The sequence below is a fragment of the Ovis aries genome, chromosome X, assembly GCF_016772045.2.
Source record: "Ovis aries strain OAR_USU_Benz2616 breed Rambouillet chromosome X, ARS-UI_Ramb_v3.0, whole genome shotgun sequence".
Taxonomy (NCBI): Eukaryota; Metazoa; Chordata; class Mammalia; order Artiodactyla; family Bovidae; genus Ovis; species Ovis aries.
The window spans coordinates 16,816,239-16,839,784 of NC_056080.1; the positions used below are offsets into that span (position 1 = coordinate 16,816,239).

Genomic DNA, 23,546 nt, shown 5'->3' on the forward strand with positions numbered 1-23,546 from the left:
ATACAACACAGTATATGTGTGCTCAGGTTCTTCCAGTTTGAGAAAAATTTACTGAAAGAAAATATTATTAAGTATTATTAGGAAGGGTTATATAATTTTTTATTTCTTTTATACTCATATCCCTTTATATTCTTCTATATGAGTTCATATTAGTTTTATAAGTAGTATGAATAAAAATGTTAAATTTTTCCAGCATCTTCTCTTAATTGTGTGTGTTTTCCACCATACATTGAATTGACTTTATGTAGAAAACTTCCATTTGTTTGACTTTGTTCTGTAAGTAAATACGAAACCCATATTGAGTGTGTGTATGTGTGTGTGTGTGTGTGTGTGTGTGTGTTGAGGCGAAAGAGGATTTTTGTGGTATTGATGAAAGCATAAATAAAAGAAGAAACATTTCATTTTATTTGACTCCCCCCCTTCAGGCAACTGTTTTATACTATAAATTATACTTATGAGATTACCAGGGGGAAAATCTGATGAATTTCTTTCTTCAAGATGGTGGCAGTCATAAATTTAAATATGTAGTCATATCAGTGGGCAGTTTTGAACTAAGCAAGACCTTTTGTAAAATCAAACAAAGCTTTAACACTTAAGACGCAACAAAAACATGTGCACTATAGGATGAAATGCTACACTCAGTTGAAATGTGGGCAGTTGGCCTCTCTTCCTGGATGCCATCCTGCTGCCCCTTTCTTTGTGCTGTGAGCAGTTTTCTCGTAGGGTTTTGTACTTTCCCTTAGGCTGTAGGTGGGTTGCTAGCTGGAGCCATTTGAAAAGGAGCAGGGCAAGAAAACAATGTTGGTGTATTAAGAGAGAGTAGCATACCCAGCAGAGTTACCTGGTACCTCTGTTAATATTCTAGGTGATCATCCTCCACATCACTTTTGACTTTGCAGTTTTTCTTTCTCAATAATGAAACCATTACAGTATCAAAAAGTACCTGGACAGCTGAGTTTAAATCAGAAGGTCTGCTGATATACAAATAAATTGTATCCCCAAAGCTCTCTGTACTCTACATTCTGTTTCTCCTGTAAAAAAACAAAAACATAATAACCTTAATAAGAATCTTTTTCCTCAGTAGCCTATAGTACTTTCAGATAATTTTCCCCCTGTAACACAAATATGAAAGCTGGTATTTTCTACTATTTTCAACTGGCAGGTGAGAAACAGGGTTTGATTTACAGACATGGTTATGGCTCAGGGTTTGTTTTTCACCATAATGGTCACTTTTTTGAAATTTATTTTTTTCTCCCTACTTTTATGATTCCCTTTGCCTTTATAAGGAACCTAGGAGAAAAGCATGTATTTTGGATAAGTTAATAATTTTGTACCCTTCTGGTTATTGCCTCATATTGTGTCTGTTTTTGATTTGATGCAGGGACAAAGTTTTATAAAAGGTTTGCTCTTACAGATCTGAAAGTATCCCTACTTAGAGTAGAAAAGAGCAGGCCTGAATTATCCAGACCTTTTTATATGACATGTTGACTTTGAAGAATCTATATATTATTTTGCCAAAAGCTTTTTTATTCCTTTTATAGGCTAGAATATTAGACATGAATTATTTAGCATAGTTATACGCTTAGCATTTCCATTTCCTTTCTAGCCTTTTTCTTCTCTTCCAGCCAAAAAAGACCAAAAAAAAAAAAAAAAAAAGAACTTGTGATGTTTCAGTTGAAAGTAGGGTTCTTCTCACCAACTACTTCTGTTAATTCAGGAGGGCTAAATAAAGGCAGGGGGGTGTTAATGATTGGTATTTGGTGGCAAATATTTGTCCACTTTGGATTTGAAATGGGTGTCAATGGGGAGGAGCTGGTGAATAACTAGATAGATTAGGAAGATAGATTTGTTAGGAAGACATAAGTGAAAGGAGGAGACTTGGAAGAGGTATTCTGCTACCAGCAACTACCAAGTATTATAGAAGTTTTTTTTCTCTCATCTGAGAAACCCAATTAAATGTGTCCCTGGGTTTCAGACGGAGAAGGCAATGGCACCCCATTCCAGTACTCTTGCCTGGAAAATCCCGTGGATGGAGGAGCCTGGTAGGCTGCAGTCCATGGGGTCTCTAAGAGTCAGATACGACTGAGCAACTTCACTTTCACTTTTCACTTTCAGGCATTGAAGAAGGAAATGGCAACCTACTCCAGTGTTCTTGCCTGGAGAATCCCAGAGGCAGGGGAGCCTGGTGGGCTGCAGTCCATGGAGTTGCTAAGAGTCAGATACAACTGAGCGACTTCACTTCCTGGGTTTCAGAGGGCAATATAGATGTTGTCCGTTGTCATCCATCCTGCTACTTTTGCATTGCCTCAAGACATTGGCGCTGCTGGTTCATTCCTGTTCAGCCAGATCAGCCCTTGGTCCCCTAGTCTCTTCCCATTCTCCTTTTCCTTCCCTGACAATGCCTGCAGGGTAGTAAGAAAGATAATTTTGGAACTGAGAAATGAGGAACTGGGGACAAGGAGGATTTATTTTTTATTCTCTAAGTTCTTGCTACTCTGTTTCAGAATATACCTCCAGACAGTTGGGATTCCCAGTTTGAAAAACACTAGAGAATGACTTTTCTTCTGCCTCTTTTCCTTTGCAGGAAACGCATGAAATTGTGGCAATCAAGAAATTCAAGGACAGTGAAGGTATATATATATATTTTTTTCTTTCTGTATTTGGTTTTTGTGAATTGAATATGGAAGAGATGAAATCTAGCTGATTAGACCCTGTTCCTTAGATTTTAGAGTCTCAATATCAGAAAGTATGATAAATATATCTTATTGATCATCATGCTTTGCTTTGAAACATCTAGTTCCTCTTGTGTGAATATTTTCAAATCTCATGATACCAGAAAATTCACTTTGTGTTTTAAAGAGACAGCCTTGGAAATCTTGCTTCAAATGCTGGACAGAAGACATGCTATTTACACTGTTTCCACATACTAACAGTTTAAAATGAGAAAACTTATTTGAAATAAATACTTCTGGGTTCATCCAAGTAGTGAGTGCTGTGTTAAAGGCTTTGGTATTGGTTACTGTGATCTCTGCTTCCTACTCAGATAGAAATACAAAGATAAGTAGTATGTAGACAGTACAGAGGGAATGGTTTTATATTTAGAATAACTCATTAGGAAAAGAAAAGCTTTTCAAGAAGAAATACCGTACTTGGAGGCTTTGGTCACATACAGACCATTTCAAATGGAGTATTAAATTTGCCCTATACTGGGCAAGAAGGTTTAAAATAAAAGTTAACAACAACAACAACAAAAATAGTGTACCCAGTGAAAGTAATGTACAGGAGAAAAAATAAAGCATTTCATTAGGCCATTAGGTTTTAAATCCAGACTATTATTGGCCATACAAATACAGCCAAGTAGTAAAACTGACTCCAAAGACAGACGTGGCCTCTAAGAAGATCCAGGTAGCATTTTTTTCAGTTTTTTTTGACAGAGACTCCAAGCAGAAATATTTTTTACCTCCTAATACAGTGTTCTCATACATAATATCATACATATATAACTGAAGGAAAAGTTTCACAAGGTTATTTTATTTTCTGTTCTTTCTTGCTCATATAAATTCATACAAGTACCTATTTTGGCATCAAATATTTTTATTTCACCATTAATGAGTCACAGCCTGCCATTTGAAAACTAGTGCTACACGAGTGAGAGATCCCACCATAGCATCAACTGATCATATCTAGTTGGAAGCGTGACAGTAGCATTCATAGCCTACCTTCATCAGCACACAGCGACTGTGTACTGTCAGATACCAGCCTCTGTATTTGTGAACATTCACCACCCCTACCTTAGAGACTTAGCAAACATTAAATAACAAATGGGCCTCACTAACAATTCCTAGGGTAGAGACAGTAGTATTTGATGTAACCCAGCTCTGATGTGCTGGTTATGTGGAACACATGCACGTCAGCTGGGAATTTTAGCCTTGTCTTGGCAGCCTTAAAGAGTAGCCCCCCCCAAAAAAAGTACTTTTAGCTTATTCTTTGAAAACAAAACCCTAAAAAGCCCTACTTCAAATGATATACCTGTAGTCTAATAGGAAGCAATAGCCCCAGGCCAACCCACTGGGAGACCATTAGAAGTGAGCTCTTTGAGCAGTGGCTTTGGGCTAACCACAGGTGGCCAAGAGACAAATGGTGTTCTACCAAAAAGAGTGGTTGCAACAGTAGATCAAAGCATAACCTTTGCCTGCATATAAAAACTTCTGACTGTGCATTCATCTTGTAAGGCACATTGTCGACCATCAGTTACCACCAGAAATAATGTGTCATCAAATTTTTGAAAAGCAGTGCAATCTAGGCCACATATGTCATTGCTTTTAAAAAAATAAATACCCAATTCTTTACAACCTCTATCCTATAGAATACCAATTCTTAGCTTCAATTAAGTGATATATTTGACCCCACATTAGAGTACCTTCAGATTGGCAATCAGTAGTGTATCTGTTGAAATTCATTGAGCACTGGGGACTTCCTTGGTGGTCCAGTGGTTAAGACGCTGCACTTCCACTGTAGGGGCCTTGGGTTTGATCCCTGGTCAGACAACTAACAGCACCATGCTGGATGGTGTTGCCAAAAAATAAAAAAATTCACTGAGTACTGAACCAGGTGCTGTAAGATCTATGAAGGTAAATCAGGTCTGGATACTTTCAAGAAGCTTCTGATCAGTTAGAATTAAGACATGTAAATAAAAAGCAGTAAAAGAGTAGAAAGCAGTCAGTGCCTGAATCACTTTGCATAATTTTGAGGTAAGAGAGATTATTTCTAGTTGTGGCATCCCAGGACTGTATTGGTAGTTTAAACATGATGGGAAACATTTGATCAGCTCTTATTTCGCTGAGCTGACAAAACACAAATCCACTCTGCCCTCATCTCTGCTGGGCCATTATCAGTTACTATCAGAAGCATGCAGCCCCATCATTCACCCACCTTGCACCTGGACACTTCGTAGGCATGCCTGTACATACTTCTGGAGGGATACTTCCTAAATATTTCAGTGATAGAATATGAAAACGTATCCAATTATTCCTAACTTCTCAGTTCCAGGCCTATCCTAGGCACACTTTCCTGTTATTTCCAGTTCTCCCTGGGAGACCTAACACAATCTTTTCTGTCTTTACCCTTTTCCTCCTGCCAGAGTATTACCGTGCTTAATGGAAAGCAAGGGAACATGTGCAGTTCATACCCTTTTGGAGTATGAAGTGTACATAGATAGTCTAGTGTTGGTGAGGATGTCCATTCAACCCCTATGTAAACCACTTAATTCTGTATCAGTTTATCATCTTAAATTTTAGTCAAGCTAATTATAATTAAAAATATCATTTCATGATAATATTGCCCTTATTGTCATATAGCTCCCATGGTTTCCTTTATTTATCCTGAATATATTCTTTTGATATTATACTGACTTTTCTAAATCCAGTATTTAAAAATCTTTGTGAAGGTAATGAAATAATTCTGCAAAAACAGTTAAACTGAAATGGGATCTGAACCTGGTCTGACCCACATTCAAGCCAATCAAGTATTCTCGTGCTGATGGTATCAAGGAATATTTTTTGAGTATATATTATCCTCTGTTAGCTTTAAAAGATTATGATAATGTCCTCTTTTGTTAAATTCATATGTATCCACGAATTTACATAAACCGTTTTTTGAGCATCATTTTAAGGTAGACTACTGTTTAGTTTAAGAAGTTGTTATTATCCTAGGTTATTATTTAAAAGGGAAACCAAAATTTTATAGTAAATAAAAAGTTAAATTGAGAGTTTTAAGTTAAAAAAAAGAAATTAAAGTTATGAAAATAAATTTACTTTATCTTATAGTTAACACAATTTAGATTATAATAGCAACTATGTACTGTTTCTTAGAGAAAAGAATCAAGTGTTATCTTTTGGCAGGGTGGGGCAATTTTTACAGTAAAACTATAGGCTAGGTCAATGAATGACTTTCACAATAAAAAGGCCATTAAAATTATACCAAAGGTTTTATCCCTTCTTTTTCAGTATTTTCCTGTTTTTTGTTTTGTTTTTTTTTTTCTTGTCTTCATCCTGTCAGGTTTTTTTTTTTTTTTTCTCTCCAGTTAACTGGTATAACTCCATCAGGTCATTTATCAGTGTCTTTGATATGATTCTCCCTGAAAAACTTTGACACACTGGTGGGAATTAAAAACTCCTGTTAAAAGGAAGGAATGCTTGAGTGAAGACATTTTTATTTGAGATCCTTTCATTTGTTAATATTTTCTATTTTGATGACTTTTGTTTCTTTATTCATCATCATAAATGTGGAGTCTCAGATAATGAATTCTTGATGATAACCCTGAATGTTAGTATTATAAATTTGTCTATTAATATAAGTTTCCACAGAGAAACACTTAACTAATAAATACCTAACCAACCAGAAGTCTCCACAGAATTAATTCTGCTCGGTATGTATTTGTATTTTTCTGAGAAGAGAAAAATGATCAGAGACCAAAAAGATACTAGAGATTATTTAGTTAAAAGATACTTTTCAGGCTATGTATAATGATAAATTGAGGCTAATCCTCCTACCCTTCCTATAATTCCAATCTTGTACATTGATATTTGATGTTCAGATGATAATCTTCCATCACTTTTGGATCAGCATTCTCTTATGTGCCAGTGTCTACCATGCTCAATTCTTTAAATAATCCAAGAGCACTAATTTAGATAGCTTTGGACCAGCAAGAATTAAAAACACTGTTCAACCTTTAATTAAAGAAGTCCTGTGGTCTAAAGTTTATTTTTGACAAACTTTTGAATCATCTGATGTGATAGTACCTTTTGTTTATTCGAACTTTTCAGCCCTTTCTGAATGTACGGGTGATAGGGTGAAGAGAGATCCTCCTCACTTGTCATTGGGCCTCCATACATGACAAGGAGGCTGACTTTGAGGGAGTTGTGTAGTAGTCTATGGTTAAGATAGGATTTAGGCTGTGTCTTTGCTTTTCTATCAAAATTGCTTGCATTTCATATCTTGCTCCTGTTTATGGTTTCTATAGATAAATATTTTACCTTGGAATGGACATAGTTGTTCTTAACCATAAGAAAATGTATAATTGATCATTCTTTCCTCCAGTTTATGTCATCCTTATTTTTACTCAGACACTAGAAAGTTCTATTCTGATCTCAGAATCAAGGGAACTCTGGCCTCTTATTTTGTATACTTGTACAAAACAAGGGTTCATAATCTTTAAATTCAAAAATCTGATTTCTCTGTAAGAGAGGCCTTGAGACAGACTTTCCAACCCTTGGTTAAACAGATGAATCAGTTCACTAAGTTTGAGCTAGTCATGATTTCACCACAATTATTTTTAATGACCAAAATGGATCTCTTTCAAACTTCAGGGATTCTTCTTGGATTTGGTGAACATTTTGTACCTTTCATGTTTTAATCCATTTCCATTGTGCTTTATCTGGCCTTCATCTCTGAAGATTTAAGAGTTCTCATCAATTTTGGTATATATGACAGCAGCACCACCATTCAAACCCCCCTGGCCATTTTTCTTGCCTCCTGTTGATGTTACCTCTTCAGTCAGGGCATCCAGACTCAAAATGGCACCATTATGGTTTTGTACCATGATGGCTTGACTTTTCCCCACAGAGTACGTGTTTAAAGTCCATTTTGGGGTGCCTCTTTGGCTATACAAAAGTGTCAAGTTTGTGATTTCATAAAGTAGGTTATAGTTATTTCTGGACTTATTTTCCAAGCCCACAGTTCTTTAAAAATAGAGTTACAGAAGAGTTTCTGCTCATCTTTAGATTTTTCTCTTTTCATCATTTATCTTTGCATTTCTTTTGCTCCTGTGATCTTTCTTCTTAAAAATTGTTTTCTTTTACTTGGTATCTCCCTTCTTGATTTTTATGTGTGTTAACTTTCAGCCTTGCTGGCAAGTTTAGAAATAGGTTAGTTAGTTTGTGGGTTTTTTAAATGTCCTTTTTCTGACCCTACTCTTTAGTCATCACTCAGTAGAATTTACAGAACTTTGTCAGAAGCACTACCTGTACTAAGCTAAACACCCTCCATGGAGCTTCCCTGGTAGCTCAGACGGTAAAGAATCTGCCTGCAATGCAGGAGACCCGGGTTGGATCCCTAGCTTGGGAAGTTCCCCTGGAGAAGGAAATGGCAACCCACTCCAGTATTCTTGCCTGGAGAATTCCATGGGTAGAGGTGGCCTGGTGGGCTACAGTCCACAGGGTTGCAAAGAGTCAGATGTACACACACAACCTAAATAACAAGCCATGAGATTATTTCATCTGGAGGGCAGGGGGAGTTGTGCCCACTTCAGTGGGCTATGCATCTACCTTTAAAAATCTGCCTTACTCAACAGCCTTGCTACTTTCTGAACCTCTGAGGAGAGAAGCATGTATAAGTGGAATGTGCATTCCTTTTCCCCATCATCTAATCATTTAGTGCCACAGTTTTCATCATGAAGTACATGGAGTAGGCCAGGAACCTTTAAAAGTACTCATAGGAACAAGAATAATGGAATTTCCAGATAATGAAGAGTGTGCATTTTTACTTTCACTTACAGAATTAATAACTCCACTTTCTTCCTGTTCCCATTCATTATAATCTTAGTGCTGAAGTGCTTACCTCAACTTTTAATAACTGAGTGACATAAATTAGAAGAACCTTCACTTCCTAAACAAGATGAGCTGGTTAAATAAGGTATCTCTGCATACTAAGTGATTTTGTGACCTTCTTTTTGATGATTTGTTTTTCTTTTCTCTTTAGCCATTGTTTAGCAAAGTTAGTATAGATTCGAATGATAAATACATATATAACAAAGTACCAAAATTCAGTGGAGTTTAGGCTCATAATCAATGAGATCTTAATGAAAAGAAATCATGGATTATTAGATTTGGAAAAGGCCATGGGACTTTTTAGGGTACTGTGTGGGTGTAGAGGAGTGTCCATTTAGTTATTTTATGAATGAAAAGTTAAATGGCTTGCCCAGAGTCACATGTTACATTGTTAGTTGGTTAAAAGGGTCCAAAATCTAGGTCTCCTGGATCCTACTTCAGTGTTCCTTCTATGATAGCCATGTTGCTTTGGCCTTTTGGCTTTGTTAGCAAAGTGAAACTGCCGCAAGTTGGTAATGATACAAAGGTACCTGTTTTTCAGTGCCAAGAATTCCCCAAGCTTTTGATTAGAAAAAGTATACCAGCTTTATTTACCTTTTACTTTGTTGCACCATTTATTGTAACCAGCTCCAGCATAGCTTAGGGATGTTCTAATAACCAAATACATGTGTGTTCTTGACCCTTGGTGCTGTCAGTTTTCTGGAACCTTCATTTTTCATAATCACATATTGTAGACTACTAGGGGGAGAGGTGAATAGGGAAAATAAATTCAGTTTGTCTTACTGTCTGAAAAATGGCCCTTTCAAAGTTCTAGAGACAGAAACTTGAAAACACTGTCCTCAAAACCAGGAAGGCGAAGTGCCTTTTGTTTGATATCATATTGCTGCTTCCCATGTTTTATGGGAATAAGAGCTAGCCACATATGGGCAAAGATTTCCTCATAGCACCATCAAAAGCATTTGTGTAGGAAGTATTTATTGATCTCCTCTGTACCAGGTCCAGTCCTAGGTGGTTGGGTGTGTGTTATTGAATACCAAGCAGAACTTAGACCCGTCGTCCTAGAGCTCTCGGATTAGCAACAGTGGCCACATAGATGGTAAACCAGTAAGCAAACAAATACACCAATAAAGATGGTGGAAAGGTTTGTGAATGAAAAGTCAGAGTATTGAGATGAGGACTAATGGGGATGGAGGCTTGCTTTGGCTAAGTGATCGAGTGACATTTAAACTAAAGCCTGAAGGAGCTAGCCCTGTAAAGAGTCTGGTAGTATAATGAGGGTTCTCAGCAGAGGGAACAAGCTCAAAGGCCCTAAGGTTAAAAAATAAAGTTTGGTGCTCTTTTGGGAACCGAAAGACTAACATAAAGGTAGGGAGAGAAGGGCATGAAATGGGGGTAGAAACGCAGACAAGGATCAGGTCGTGAGTAGTACAGTTGTCTCTTGCTGAATTACTTCCTTATTAGAAGACCATCTGTGTAGCAGTCTGTGTCTTAGAGATAGGTGGATTTTAGTTTGATTACCTCAACCTTGGGAGTAACTCAGATGAGACAGCAGAGAAACAGGTTGGCCTTCTTCATAAGATTGGAGGCATTTAGCCTCCCTAGTCTTTAGCGCTTCTGACAGTTACAAAACACCAGTTCTCTGGCCCAGCCCTGGTTTGCAGAACAGCTGGACATCTGCCCCCACCACAAGCCTCTAAGCTACTTTGGAAAGTCCTCTAATCACGTCACAAACATTGCCCCTACTGCCAGGTGGCCCCCTGTTTCATGCTCCGACATGGGCCCTTGAGGACCTGGTTTCTAGTTAACCCCCTGATGTGGGTGGATTGCTCTACTGCCTGTGCCACTGTCCACTTTTGCTACTGCTGCTTCCTGCCTTCTGATAGGCAGAATTCCTGTTCAGGATTCTCCAACAGTTTTCTTGAAATAAGGGGAGTATTTCACTTGTGTAACCAGTTCACAAAGGAGTGTTGACTTTGTTTCCTGTTTATTACAGATACTCCAGGGGCTACTACAAAGCCCATGGTTTTATTATAGTCTTTTTCTTTAAACTCAGTTTGAAGGGAGGTGGGGTAGGGGAATTCCCTGGTCGTCCAGTGGTTACAACTTGGCATTTTCACTGCCAGGTCCTGGATTCATTCCCTGGTCCAGGAACTAAGATCTGAGCTGTGTGGGGCAACCATAATCTCAGAGATACTGCTGGCCCTGCATTTAGGATCTCCCTTCCCTCTTTGGTCCCATTTAGGGCCTTTCTCTAGTGTACTTTGCTTAGGAAACATTTCTTTCTTGAAGGTATCTTCATCTTTCTCATCTCTGTCCCTAACCCTATTTTCTTCCTTCTCAGACATGCCTGAATGTGAGGGTCACACAGCTTAGACTTTCAAGCTAGGATTCTGACCATTACCCAAAACCTTAGGGTCATATGTATTTTAGAATTCATAACTTAGATTTTAGAATGGAAATATGGCATGTCACTTTAGGATCCTGTGATCAGGTGTTATTTCTAAAGCAAAACGTAAGAATTATTTATACTAACTAGGTTAAACAAAGACTTATAAGTGGTTTCATGTTAGTTCAGGTTTTGCTCCTAAAGAGATTTTCCTTAAAGTTAGAAAAAAAAAATCAGTTTTTAGACTGATGTTTTTGGCTTTCAGAATGCTGATCAGGGATTAAGACCCTATATCCTTCTTTGTATATACATATGTAACCATGGCGGTTAGGATGTCCCAACTAGATCTAAAGCTATTATAAAAATTCCTTTAACATGAAATAGTACCTTACTTGCTCCCCTGCCAATTGATCCATTAGAGTTAATGTGACTTCTGTCCTTCCTCTGTGTCTGAGGGTTCACCATGAGTGGAGTTGATGATACAAAAGGGTATATTGGTTCAGCATAAGTTCTCCATTCCAGTACACTACACTCCCTGGGGGTGGACAGATGGACATGCCACAGGAGGACAGCAGGAACTGGCAGCAGCCGCTGTTCAGAGAGATCAGTCACCCTTAGAGTTTCCTGCAGGTCGACTATGAGCTGCACTGTGGATGCGTGCAGGGCACATGACCTCTGCTCACAGAGGTGACTTGCGTGCAGCCTGGGGAATAAAATGCTCTTTTAAGCCAAAGCTTCAGGCCCAGCTTGAAAATTTCAACTGCTACAGATGCTGCATGGAAGCTCCTCTGCACAGTGATATGACTGATTCCTTTTTACCCTTTTAAACTCCTCCTTCCTCTGTATGTAGTGGTAGGGTTAACACGACAGTGGATTCCTATGTCGTATCTGTAAGTCTGTTTTATGTATACACTTTGCAGTAAAGAGTACAGGAAAATACAAGCAGAAAGTTAGGTTCATGCTGGTCAAGTAAGCCTTTTCTTCTATAAGTTTCTTATTCTTGATCCTTTCAACAGGAAAATCTGATATTTGATATTCCATCCTTGGACTTCTTATGCAGAAGTACTCAAAGTGGAAAGTGAAATTAGTATGTTTTCAGTGTTCTTAGAATTTCCTGAATAGTGGTTTGAAAGCTTTAATTTTACTCTGTTCACCATTGTTTACATTCTAGAAAATGAAGAAGTCAAGGAAACGACTTTACGAGAGCTTAAAATGCTTCGTACTCTCAAACAGGAAAACATTGTGGAGTTGAAGGAAGCCTTTCGTCGGAGGGGGAAATTGTACTTGGTGTTTGAGTATGTTGAAAAAGTAAGTCACTGACGCAGTAGAGATCTGCCTCATTCTTTTATTTAGTACTGTTTCTGATGCTATTAAAGTATTATTGTTGAATGTGACTTGTCATTGTGCTCTTAATGTGACTGTAAAAATGAAAGTATTACCCACAGTCATTAGAAATCCTGAAAAAATATTGAAGGATTTTGTACGCTTTAACCATACAGAGATAATCCTAAATTTAAACAGTGTATTGATTTGGCTTCTGAAGTCTTAGACTCTATCTTCAACAAGTGATTTTTAGACTTGGTTTGTTTTAATTAAACTTAAGCAAGGCCTCTGAGGGAGAGGCACATAAATTGACACTGACGGTACAGGATGATAGAAGTATGTGTAAGATACTGCACAGGCACAGGCTGTCTGAATCAGACCTAGATGGCTAATGAGCGGGCTCATGAAGCAGCCTTTTTGAATTGCCAGTGTTGTAGCTTTATTTGAGGGAAGAAGATGTGCCAGGAGCCAGAAGGTAAAGCTTGAGGAGGTAGATGAGACCACAAGTAAGGAAATAGAAGCGTGGGAGAAAAGATAAAGCACATATTGTTCGAGTTGTCTCTGTACTTGCTTTAATATTTTTATAATTGTTATTAACTGTTAGTGACAGTTTTAATCATATGACCTGAGGGGGAATGTCCAGTGCCATAAACAATATTGTATACCTATGAATTTCTTGAACAGCAACTGACTTACATCAGTTGGTTATTGTCAAGAACTGAAATAAGTGCTTTCACAAGAATAGAATAAACTGGAGCCAGACAGACCTTTCAGAGGTTTCCTTACTGAGTGAATAGGTGGCTACTGCTGATTTCCTGTGTTCTTATCTAAAATTAAGACTGGAGAGGTTTATCTTTGCTTTAGGTCAAATCTCAGGTGCTTTCTGTGTCATAAATGACAGGGTATCACCACCAGCATCATCATCATGAAATGGAAAGCAGAGTTGCTAAGACAGCTAACCAGTAATATGGCTTTTCAATTAATTCAGCCTTTACAAATTATTTTTCTAATTAAATATATATGTATATAGTAATTTCATTACAAGCAAAACTTGAAAAAAATATAAACTTTGTTGCCTTAAAACACTGTTTTATGTTGCTTTTCCAAAATCTGTTTAAAGGCTTCTTTTTTGTGTGTTAATTTAGGCATTTTCCTAAGGGATCCTTCCCACTGGGGGAAAAAACCCTGAAATTTGATATTTTTTAAAAAGTTATAAAAAAGGATTGCTGTAGAATTAGATGCTTATTTTTTAGTTGTCAAAAATAATCATGTGGTCTACAATTTTCCTGCCAAATAATAAAATTCAGCCAGATCTATTTTCATTATCTTTTTTATTTCTAATTCTACTCATGGTGATTGTTTACAATTTCATATGAGCAATTGGAGAAATCATCTATGTGTATCAGACAGTATGTAATGTCTGCAGTCTCTCTGCTGGCAAGTGGCAGAGCTGCTACCAGAACTCCAGTCTTCTGACCTCTAAGCCTGGGATTCTTGTCCTTACGGTTTTTCAGTGGAAGGTGACCATCACCCTCCCATCAGTAGCAGTGCCTAATGATTGACAGTGAGTCTCAAGAGGGCAAGGAGAAAGATGCTCTTAGGGGTAGGGAGTTGTAGCAGAGACGCAGGATTACAGTGGCTTAAACAAAATAGAAGTTTCTGTCTCAAGTACAAATACAAAGGTAGATGGATATGGTACCTCTGCTCTACAGCTGCAGGAGATCCCAGGTGGCTTCCGCCTTTATGGTCTGCCACCCCTCAGAAGTAGCCCTTGTCCTCAAGGTCAGGATGGAGCTTCAGCTATCACATCCCATTGGCCAGGACTTGGTTGCATGGCCATACTAGCTGCAAGGCAGAGAAAAATGTACTCTTCTTTCTGGGCATTTATGCATCTACTTATAAGATATATTTATTGCTCTAGTAAGGGAAGAATGGATTTTGGGGGACATTTCTCTCTATAAGTGAGGAATTTAGAGTTGAACAGTAAATGAGACATACAATTTATGTTCTTCATTACAAAGCTCTTTTTTTTTTTTTTTTTAGTTTTTTATTTTTTAAATTTTAAAATCTTTAATTCTTACATGCATTCCCAAACATGAACCCGCCTCCCACCTCCCTCCCCATAACATCTTTCTGGGTCATCCCCATGCACCAGCCCCAAGCATGCTGCATCCTGCATCAGACATAGACTGGCGATTCAATTCACATGATAGTATACATGTTAGAATGTCATTCTCCCAAATCATCCCACCCTCTCCCTCTCCCTCTGAGTCCAAAGGTCCGTTATACACATCTGTGTCTCTTTCCCTGTCTTGCATACAGGGTCGTCATTGCCATCTTCCTAAATTCCATATATATGTGTTAGTATACTGTATTGGTGTTTTTCTTACTGGCTTACTTCACTCTGTATAATCGGCTCCAGTTTCATCCATCTCATCAGAACTGATTCAAATGAATTCTTTTTAACGGCTGAGTAATACTCCATTGTGTATATGTACCACAGCTTTCTTATCCATTCATCTGCTGATGGACATTACAAAGCTCTTTTACTCCTCATGTGCATTTGTTAATTGAAAAAGATAATTCCAGGGGAGAATCCCTAAAAAATGATACATATATGTTTTAAACATTTTATTTCATCTTAAGACTTATCAATATACAGATTTTCCACATTCTCTTTAGAAGTGGGTATTGATCTTCTGGTTGGATTTCTGATGGGCTTTCTTACATACATCCTACCCTTAATGCATCAGTGATATCCTGTGTCAGCTTCTTTAAAGTGAAGTGAAAACTTAAAAACATTGCAAAGTAGTCTCAGTGCAGAATCCTACCACCACCACTGTCCCTTGCCAGTGTTTTCTAGTTGTATTTACATTTGATTAGATAGCATTATGTGTAGTGGCTTTCCTTTAAGTCTTTCCAAATTATTAAACTTCACTTTCTTATAAACAGGAAACCTCTTTTTTAAAAACATTATTTAGTTGGCTTATATGATACATAATTATATTAAGATAACATGTATCTGTTATAAATAGGTATGAGAGTATTATAAACAGGCAGCTGATTGGTTATATGTATGCAACTTGACTGGCGGGGGCAAAATTTTAGAGCAACTTTTTGGTCTTAGGACTCCTTTACATTCTTAACATTACTGGGAACCCTAAGAGCTTTGTATTTATGTGGGTTTTATCTATTAATATTTATCATATTAGAAGTCAAAACTGAAGAATATAAAAATATTTATTGATTCATTTGAAACAACAATAATAAACCCATTGCATGTTAACATAAATGTTTATGTATCAGTCACTCTTTCAAGTAAAATATGGTATGCCTCAAGAAAAATGACTAGTTCAATTTATAAGTTGATTACCCAAGTGCTTTTCCCCAAGACAGCTAGCATACTTTGATATGCAGCAGAAGTGGTTGAGTTGTATTCCTCATTTTATCATGTAGATTCCTAAAAAGACAAGTACTCAAGAACTGTAACTGAATAAACATGATAATTTTTACTGCTTCATCAAAGACATCCTTTACTGAAATTGACCTTTTCCTTTTTTTTTTCAAATGTAAGAGTATGGCATTGAAGAATCCAATGCTTTGATTCATGCTAAGGTGCCACCAGTGTAAATGCCAACACAGTGAAAAAGGCAAACAGCTGAGTACTGTTATGAATATAGTTTTGACTTCATGGGTCCTCTGAGACAGCACCACTCCCGGAGATCCACACATTACACTTTGAGAACTGGTGTCCTAGATGGTCATCTACAAACAGTAAACTCTAATCATTCTATAGACCTTAATCTTGTGCTTTACAGAGGAAATGGAGGATATTTAGTTAATCTGGAAATTTATTGGAAATTGATTAAGTGGAATTTCTACTTAAACACGGAGAAGGCAATGGCACCCCACTCCAGTACTCTTGCCTGGAAAATCCTATGGATGGAGGAGCCTGGTGGGCTATAGTCCATGGGGTCACTAAGAGTCAGACACGACTGAGCAACTTCACTTTCACTTTTCACTTTGATGCATTGGAGAAGGAAATGGCAACCCACTCCAGTGTTCTTGCCTGGAGAATCCCAGGGACAGGGGAGCCTGGCGGGCTGCCGTCTGTGGGGTCGCACAGAGTCGGACACAACTGAAGTTTCTTAGCAGCAGCTACTTAAACAATGAGCATGAATTTTAGAATGGTCTCTGACTCCAGACTAAGATTTTTGCATATTGATTTGTTTGGAGTCCGTGAATTTTTATTTCAACAGTATTTTGTAGCCTTTTAAAATATTTGTTCTGATTATATTGACTACTGGTAATCTTAGGGATCATTTAAGAATATTTTCCAGGTCTCCCAGAAATATTTCAAGGCTTGATCTTACTGTAAAGTTCTATCAGAGATGCACAGTGCACTATGTTAAAATGACTGTTTCCCCTCTCCTCTATATATTACAGTGTCTTTTCCCTACTTTGTGTTGCTTTTCCCTCAAAATTAGGCTAAAATGATGGCTGATAGGTTTCAGAGAGTGAAGAGTGCACAGGATTATTATTGGAGACAGCATTGGGGAGTAGCAAAAACTGAATTTCTTTTAAAAAGAGAGCCTTGATTTAATACAGTATCCTGCTTTAGCATGAAAAAGATTATAGATGAAAAGCAAAGCAATTTAAAAATATATGTACTCTGTGTATTAGATGAATTATCATCCAAGATGCTTTTAAAATTTTTAACACATAATTTGTGGGCGTACCTAATTTTGGAGATCAATGGCTCTTTATTTAATTTTTAGAATATGCTTGAATTGCTGGAAGAAATGCCAAATGGAGTTCCACCTGAAAAAGTAAAAAGTTATATCTATCAGCTAATCAAAGCTATTCACTGGTGCCATAAGAATGATATTGTTCATCGAGGTAAGTATGGAATTTTCAAAATGGAAAATATTAAAATAGCAAATAAAATTAACAAAATATTTCACATAGGCATTGACATTCTGTTTAAATTAAATACATTTTGAAGGTATAGAATATTTGTGCTCCAGGTCTCCTTTCGTATCATCAAAAGGATGGACTGCACATTTATTTGGATATTATGGTGAGATCTCCATGTTTGTATAACCAGATCTGGTTTCAACAGTACAAGTACCTAGTGATAAAAAGAACTCAACAAATGCAAACTTTGCAGCTTGCTTGGCGAGGGCAACAACCTTCTCCATTGCCTTTTGGTCCTGCAGATAGACCTGGTAATGTGAAACAAGCCAGAATCAGACTTTAGAGGTGATGCTAAGTGACTGGCCCCCGTTGACAATCACTTTTCATTCTCTGTTCAACCAAGATCTCTAGTATGTACCTTTGCCTCCTGATTTTCCCTGCCTGTTACTGGAAAGTGCCCATTGTTTTCAGGTTTTAGGCATGATCAGCCTTGCGTAAAGGCCATGATTATACTTCCATAAACTGTTTTATTTTGTCGTTTATTGCCATGAGGTGGATGGTTTATAGCAATAAAAGAGAAATTACTTGCTCAGCACCATCTTTAACTCTACACTGTTTATCTTCTCCTGATAATCTCTTGCATTCAAGAGTCACGCATTAAACAATAATGAAGCTAAAAAAATTTTTGTCAGAAAATGTTGCAGTATCCATTTTCTTATCTTTGAATTATCAGGCAAATGAATACTACATTTTAGTGTTTCTAAACAGACACAAAAGGATATCATTTTAAAAATAGTTTCACGTTAAGAATAGCTTAAAGGTCATGTGAAGAATGCCAACTCCTATTATTTCTGGAAAGAGACAATTTGTTATTTGTCTTCCATTTGTCTTCCATAGCAGTTACTTTACGAAAGTTGTTGGCAGCATGGAGAGGTGGCCTGGTCACCTGGACATCTAGTGTCTAGGATAATGATTCTAATAACAGTCTCTGCTACAGTTTGAGGATATTAATAAGGAACTGATTTAGCGGCATTTCCATAGTGATGCTGTAATTTGGTTAAGTGTATAGTGAATTAATGGTTGTGAATTAGCAATAGAAACAAATCTACAAATTCTGAAATCTGATCTGAAATGGTTCAGATGGTTCTGCAATCTATAGATCTCACCCCTACCTCTTCCCTTTCTCCATTTTCACTTCTACCATATAATATAGATGATGAGTACTCTGTGAATAGAATTGTGAGATGCCTCCAAAGGGGTGAATTAAACTGCATCTTCTGTGTATTTCTACTCCTTAACTCCCACCACATCTTCAGAAGTTCCATGGAAAAAATGAGAAATCTTATCTTGACTCATCCAGCATAGCTTCAGCACTAGATATTTATGATCATGAACCACACAGAGAAGCTAAACAGATATATAAATAATAGAAATTATATAGAAAATCATGACAGAATATATCTTCTGTGTATTTTTCCTCCAGGAAATATAATGCTATCTACTTAGTCTTGTATGTGTTTTTAAAGTATCTTATGGATGTGAACATTTTATACTAATCTCCAAAAATTTGTATTATTAGTATTTTATAAAGTAAAAATAGCTCCTTGAAATGTGGTAACCTAGATTCAGTCATCCTTAAATTCCTTTCAGAGATCCAGTCAATTCCTTTAAGATTTAAGGGGAAAAACTATTTTTGAAATTGTGGTCTGCATGTTTCTCAAAACGAAATTAATTGAAACTTTTGTGTACTGTTATAAAATGTGTTACTCTGCTTTTTACCACCAGTTTTCTGTTCAAATTATTCTATTTTTAATTAAGTGCCATTACAGTGATCTAACCGTGTCAATCAGTAATACATGGTCCATTTTTTAATAATTGTTTTTTAATCTTGATACTCCAGATATAAAACCAGAAAATCTCTTAATCAGCCACAATGACGTTTTGAAACTGTGTGACTTTGGTAAGTTAAAAAGAAATTTAGTCCTGTAAGTATAAAATTAATTTAATATAACACAAGGTAGCTTTTACAGGTGTTTTAAAAGTATTTTTTATCTTTTGACTTAAATTGGTGTATACTCATAAGCCCAGTATTTAATGACTCCAGAGAAAGAATTTTCTAGAAAATACTATCATGACCTTCTGGCTTGAGTAGGATAAAAAAAATTTTTTTAATATTTTAAATATTGATAGAAATTATTGAGGGCACAATCATAAACACTGAAAAATAACTATGTAAATATATATGTATTATATATATATGATAGTTATAATCTGTAGGGTTAAAAGACATTCCATTTATCTCCTTTAAATGTTCAGTCAAGGTATTATTAATTGATTATGATATTCCAGCTCCTGGTTGAGTGTATAAGGAAGTTTTGAGTCGTACTGTATCACAGTACAAAATTGTGTATTGTTTTTTGTATATATAAAACTGTATCATGTGCTATTAAAAATTTAAGTTAAAATAATTCAGAAAAGTTTTAAAATTATAGATTAGGTTTTATATCATGGATCACTTTATTTTAAAAAATGATTTAAAACTTAAAAAATTTTGCATTTTTGCCTAATCCATGTGCTAAAAAATAACTTTTTAAAAAATGTTATTTTTTATATATTTAAATATAATCACAAATACAGTGTGAATATATATAAATGAGGTTTCTTATTTATCTCCTTGTATCTTTATCTCCCTGTATAAGGAGAAGTTAGATTAGTACTTAGAATATGGATTGCACAGGTGAGAGAAATAGAAGCATTCTAAAAATTCACTTTGTAGAATGACCAGTTTTGGCCAGTGCAGCAATTGGAAGCCTGTATAACTGTTTTCACTTTTTGATTTTTAAGAGTTTGACTGTTATGAACCTGTCTGCTTGAGGAAAAATGTTTTGTAGGACTTAATTTTCTTAGTATTTTATGATAAGGAATATTGTAAAGAAGAGTCCTGCTATACCTAAACGTGTTAAGAAGTACTTAGGAGCTGAAATTGGTAAAGCAAGTTAAAAAAGAGGTGTGTGTAGAATAGTTAATAATGGTAAAAGAGTATCCATAGTTTAGCATCATTTCTTAAAAGACAATTTTATTTTACATTGTCAGGAAGTTCTGCATGGCAGCACCACGTGTGGCATTCTGTGTCCTGTGCATCCCCAACAAAAACCTCCTAATTGTTTTCCCTCCCAGAGCATGTAGCTCCTTTGTCTGGCTTGAAGAATCCCAATAAAAAATATAAATATTTCTTCCAAATGTGTCTTATAAAGAAGTATTGATTAACTGAAGTTAGGGGTTTTGTTTTGGTGCTGTGATTATTTTTATTTTTTTACTGTTCTACTTTAAAAAACAGTATTTTCTAATTCTTGAAACTTTTTTTAAAAACTTTTTATTTCATATTGGGATATAGCCGGGTGGCACAGTGGTAAAGAATCTGCTTGCCAAAGCAGGAGATGTGGGTTCGATCCCTGGGTCAGAAGGATCTCTTGGAGTAGGAAATGGCAACCCAGTCCAGTATTCTTGGAAGATTCCGTGGACAGAGGAGCCTGGCAGGCTATAGTTCAGGGGTCACAAAGAGTCAGATACAGCTGAGCACACATGCACGCATGTGCACATAGCTGATAAACAGCATTGTGATAGTTTCAGGCGAACAGCGAAGGGACTCAGCCATGCATATATATATGCCTTAACTTTCACCTTTAATTTTAATATTCTGGTTCTCTGTAACTATTTACAGTGAACCTATATTGCTTTCAGTGAGTTAGATGGGTAATTAACCTACCTTCCAGTCTATTTTGTGGCCGCAAAACCTTTTGAAAGGATTGTTACTTGGGGAGGTGGGGGAGCAACAGAGTCTGTAAGGTAATTAAGATATCCCTAATATGCTTCTCAGTTACATTAGGAGAAAATCATTTTGGCCTGCTTCGTTTCCATCATTGCCAACCCTAACTGTTGTTGTTTACATAATGGTCGGAGCTGATCAGCACCAGTAGATACAGAAATACTATCTAAGTCCCACATAGCTGAATTAATGACTTATCTGCAACATGCTAATGTAACTTTGACTTTTGGCTCTTATGGAGTCTTCATTTTGTAAGATTTGCATTTATTGGAAAAGCTGGTTTAAAAGTATGCTCTGAAGCATGCAAAGACTTTGAAAACATGGATTTCTTTATTAGAGAGAAGAGACTGGTTTTGTAGTGACTACATTCTATATTTTAGTTCACATATGAACAATGGACTAACTTTTTAAAATAATAAGGGCATGTTAATAAACAGCCCATTCAATAACAATCATTACATTCTTTTGATGTTCCTTTAAGATATTAATGTAGCACTGAAATATTTTGTCAGCATGAAATTAACTCTTTTTCAAAATTACACTTTTGGGTTTTCTGTCTTTCAGGTTTTGCTCGGAATCTATCAGAAGGAAATAATGCTAATTATACAGAATATGTGGCCACCAGGTGGTATCGGTCCCCAGAACTCTTACTTGGGTGAGTTACCTTCCCAGAATAGAATAACATCTACATATTGTTGATCCTCTATTGTTAACTTAAGATTATCTATGGAAGATGAGAACTTGAGTTAATTAAATGCCAGCTACCTGTTGCAGTATAGCAAACCTAAAAACTTAATGGCATAAAACAAGCACCATTTTATTTGCTCATGATTCTGGGGGCAAATGGATTGGGGGTATCAGCTATTTGAGTTTAACTGGCTGATTCTTCTGCTGGTCTCAATTGGAATTGCTCATGTAGCTACAATCAGTCAGCAAGTCATCTGGAGACTGTTTGGTTTTAGAGAGCCTCAGCTGGGACAAACCATCTCTGTTGTATGGGGACTCATCCTCCAGTAGGTTAGTTCCAAGTTTCTTCGCATAATAGCAGTAGAATTCCCAGAGCAGAGGGCAAGCCCAAAAGCAAGTGTTTTTTCAAGCCTCTTTGCATTACTTTTGCCTCATTGGCCAAAGCATGTTACTTGTCTGTGCTCTGATTCATGGGATGGAGGAATAAACTTGATGGGAGGAGTGGCAGAGTCACATTACAAAGTGGCAGGTATGCAGAAATGAGGGGAATTATTGCTGCCACCTTTGTTAATGGTCTTGCACATTAAAAATGTGGATATCCACAGAGTTTGACATTCCGGCTTATCTGTTTGTTCATACATTCATTCATTCATGCATTCAGCAAATATTTCTGGAATATCTCTTATGCCTAGCCACTTTGCTGTAAATATTAACCAACTGCCATTTTTCTTCCAAGCAGTGTAAATCCTGTTTGATGATAAATGGCTATTCAAACTAGTCCATTGATGATTTTCTCAGCAACACTGCCATATCCATCCACTTTGTGCCACCTTTCCACTTTCAGTGCTCTATCTATCAGGGCAGCTATTTCATTTACCCATCAACAGCAGAAAAGCATTATCTGATAAAATTCTTCCTCTTAAGAAGTTTAAACTTTAGAGACTAAGAAGGGGCCTGTAGTCTTGGTCTCCATCACATATTCTCACTAAAAATTCTCTACTTATTGTAGTTGTAGTATTTTCTTATTTATCCTAGATTGTATTTTCTTCTTTGGGACCATCAAAAAATTGAGGTAGAAGACACTCTCTACAAATAAAATTAGACATGGTGGTAATGATAACCATTGCATTAATTATAGGTTTCATCTCTTTTCTTTAGTGTGCCATATATGTATCTAGGGGACATGATAAATTTAATTTTTTAAAGATAATTTTTACAACATTGTAAATCAACTCTGCTTCAATAAAAAAATTTTAATCAGTAAATATAGATACTTTTTATATAATAGGAATATATATTTCTGTTTCTTCTGAAGCTCATGATGATTATATATTTAAGTTACTCACTGAAAGATTATTTGGAAGTTAACAGTTGATTTCCCAGTGTCTATTTGGTGTTACTTCTTATTTCATTGCAGACCTAGAGCCTATAAGAATTATTGGTGTCAGTTACTGAAAGCTTTACTATTTATTTTTAAATCAAAAGCTTGTGCTTCATCCCTGAAATCAATGGTGGCTAGTCACTTTATTATCCCTCCTTGGGTGGATAGATTTTAGAATTTCTGTGTTCATTTTAAACTTGGATTTAGGATTGATTTTCTTTTGTGTCATCTGTGTTTCTTCTGTATACCTCTGTCTGGATTCACTTGAATGCATTGTCCATTCATGTGTCCATTCTTTGGGGAGGGGTTGGGAGTTTGAATTTACTGGGCAGCATTTGCCAAAGAAGAAATGAATTTGAAGTAAATCATTCTTAGACCCCCATCTGAGGATTCAAGTATGGTAGAGGGACTCATTATAAT

General features: G+C 36.5%; 1 protein-coding gene across 2 annotated transcripts in view; it reads left to right on the forward strand.

The window, feature by feature from the left end:
* CDKL5 (cyclin dependent kinase like 5) overlaps positions 1–23,546 on the forward strand; it is a 185,359-nt gene that overhangs the window by 113,595 nt on the left and 48,218 nt on the right. For both annotated transcript variants that reach the window (XM_027962883.3, XM_060407647.1), the window contains exons 4-8: positions 2,585–2,630; positions 12,164–12,300; positions 17,094–17,214; positions 19,133–19,192; positions 21,623–21,713. In XM_027962883.3, coding sequence (XP_027818684.1) covers positions 2,585–2,630; positions 12,164–12,300; positions 17,094–17,214; positions 19,133–19,192; positions 21,623–21,713 — 455 coding nt within the window. The remainder of the gene's footprint in view (positions 1–2,584; positions 2,631–12,163; positions 12,301–17,093; positions 17,215–19,132; positions 19,193–21,622; positions 21,714–23,546) is intronic.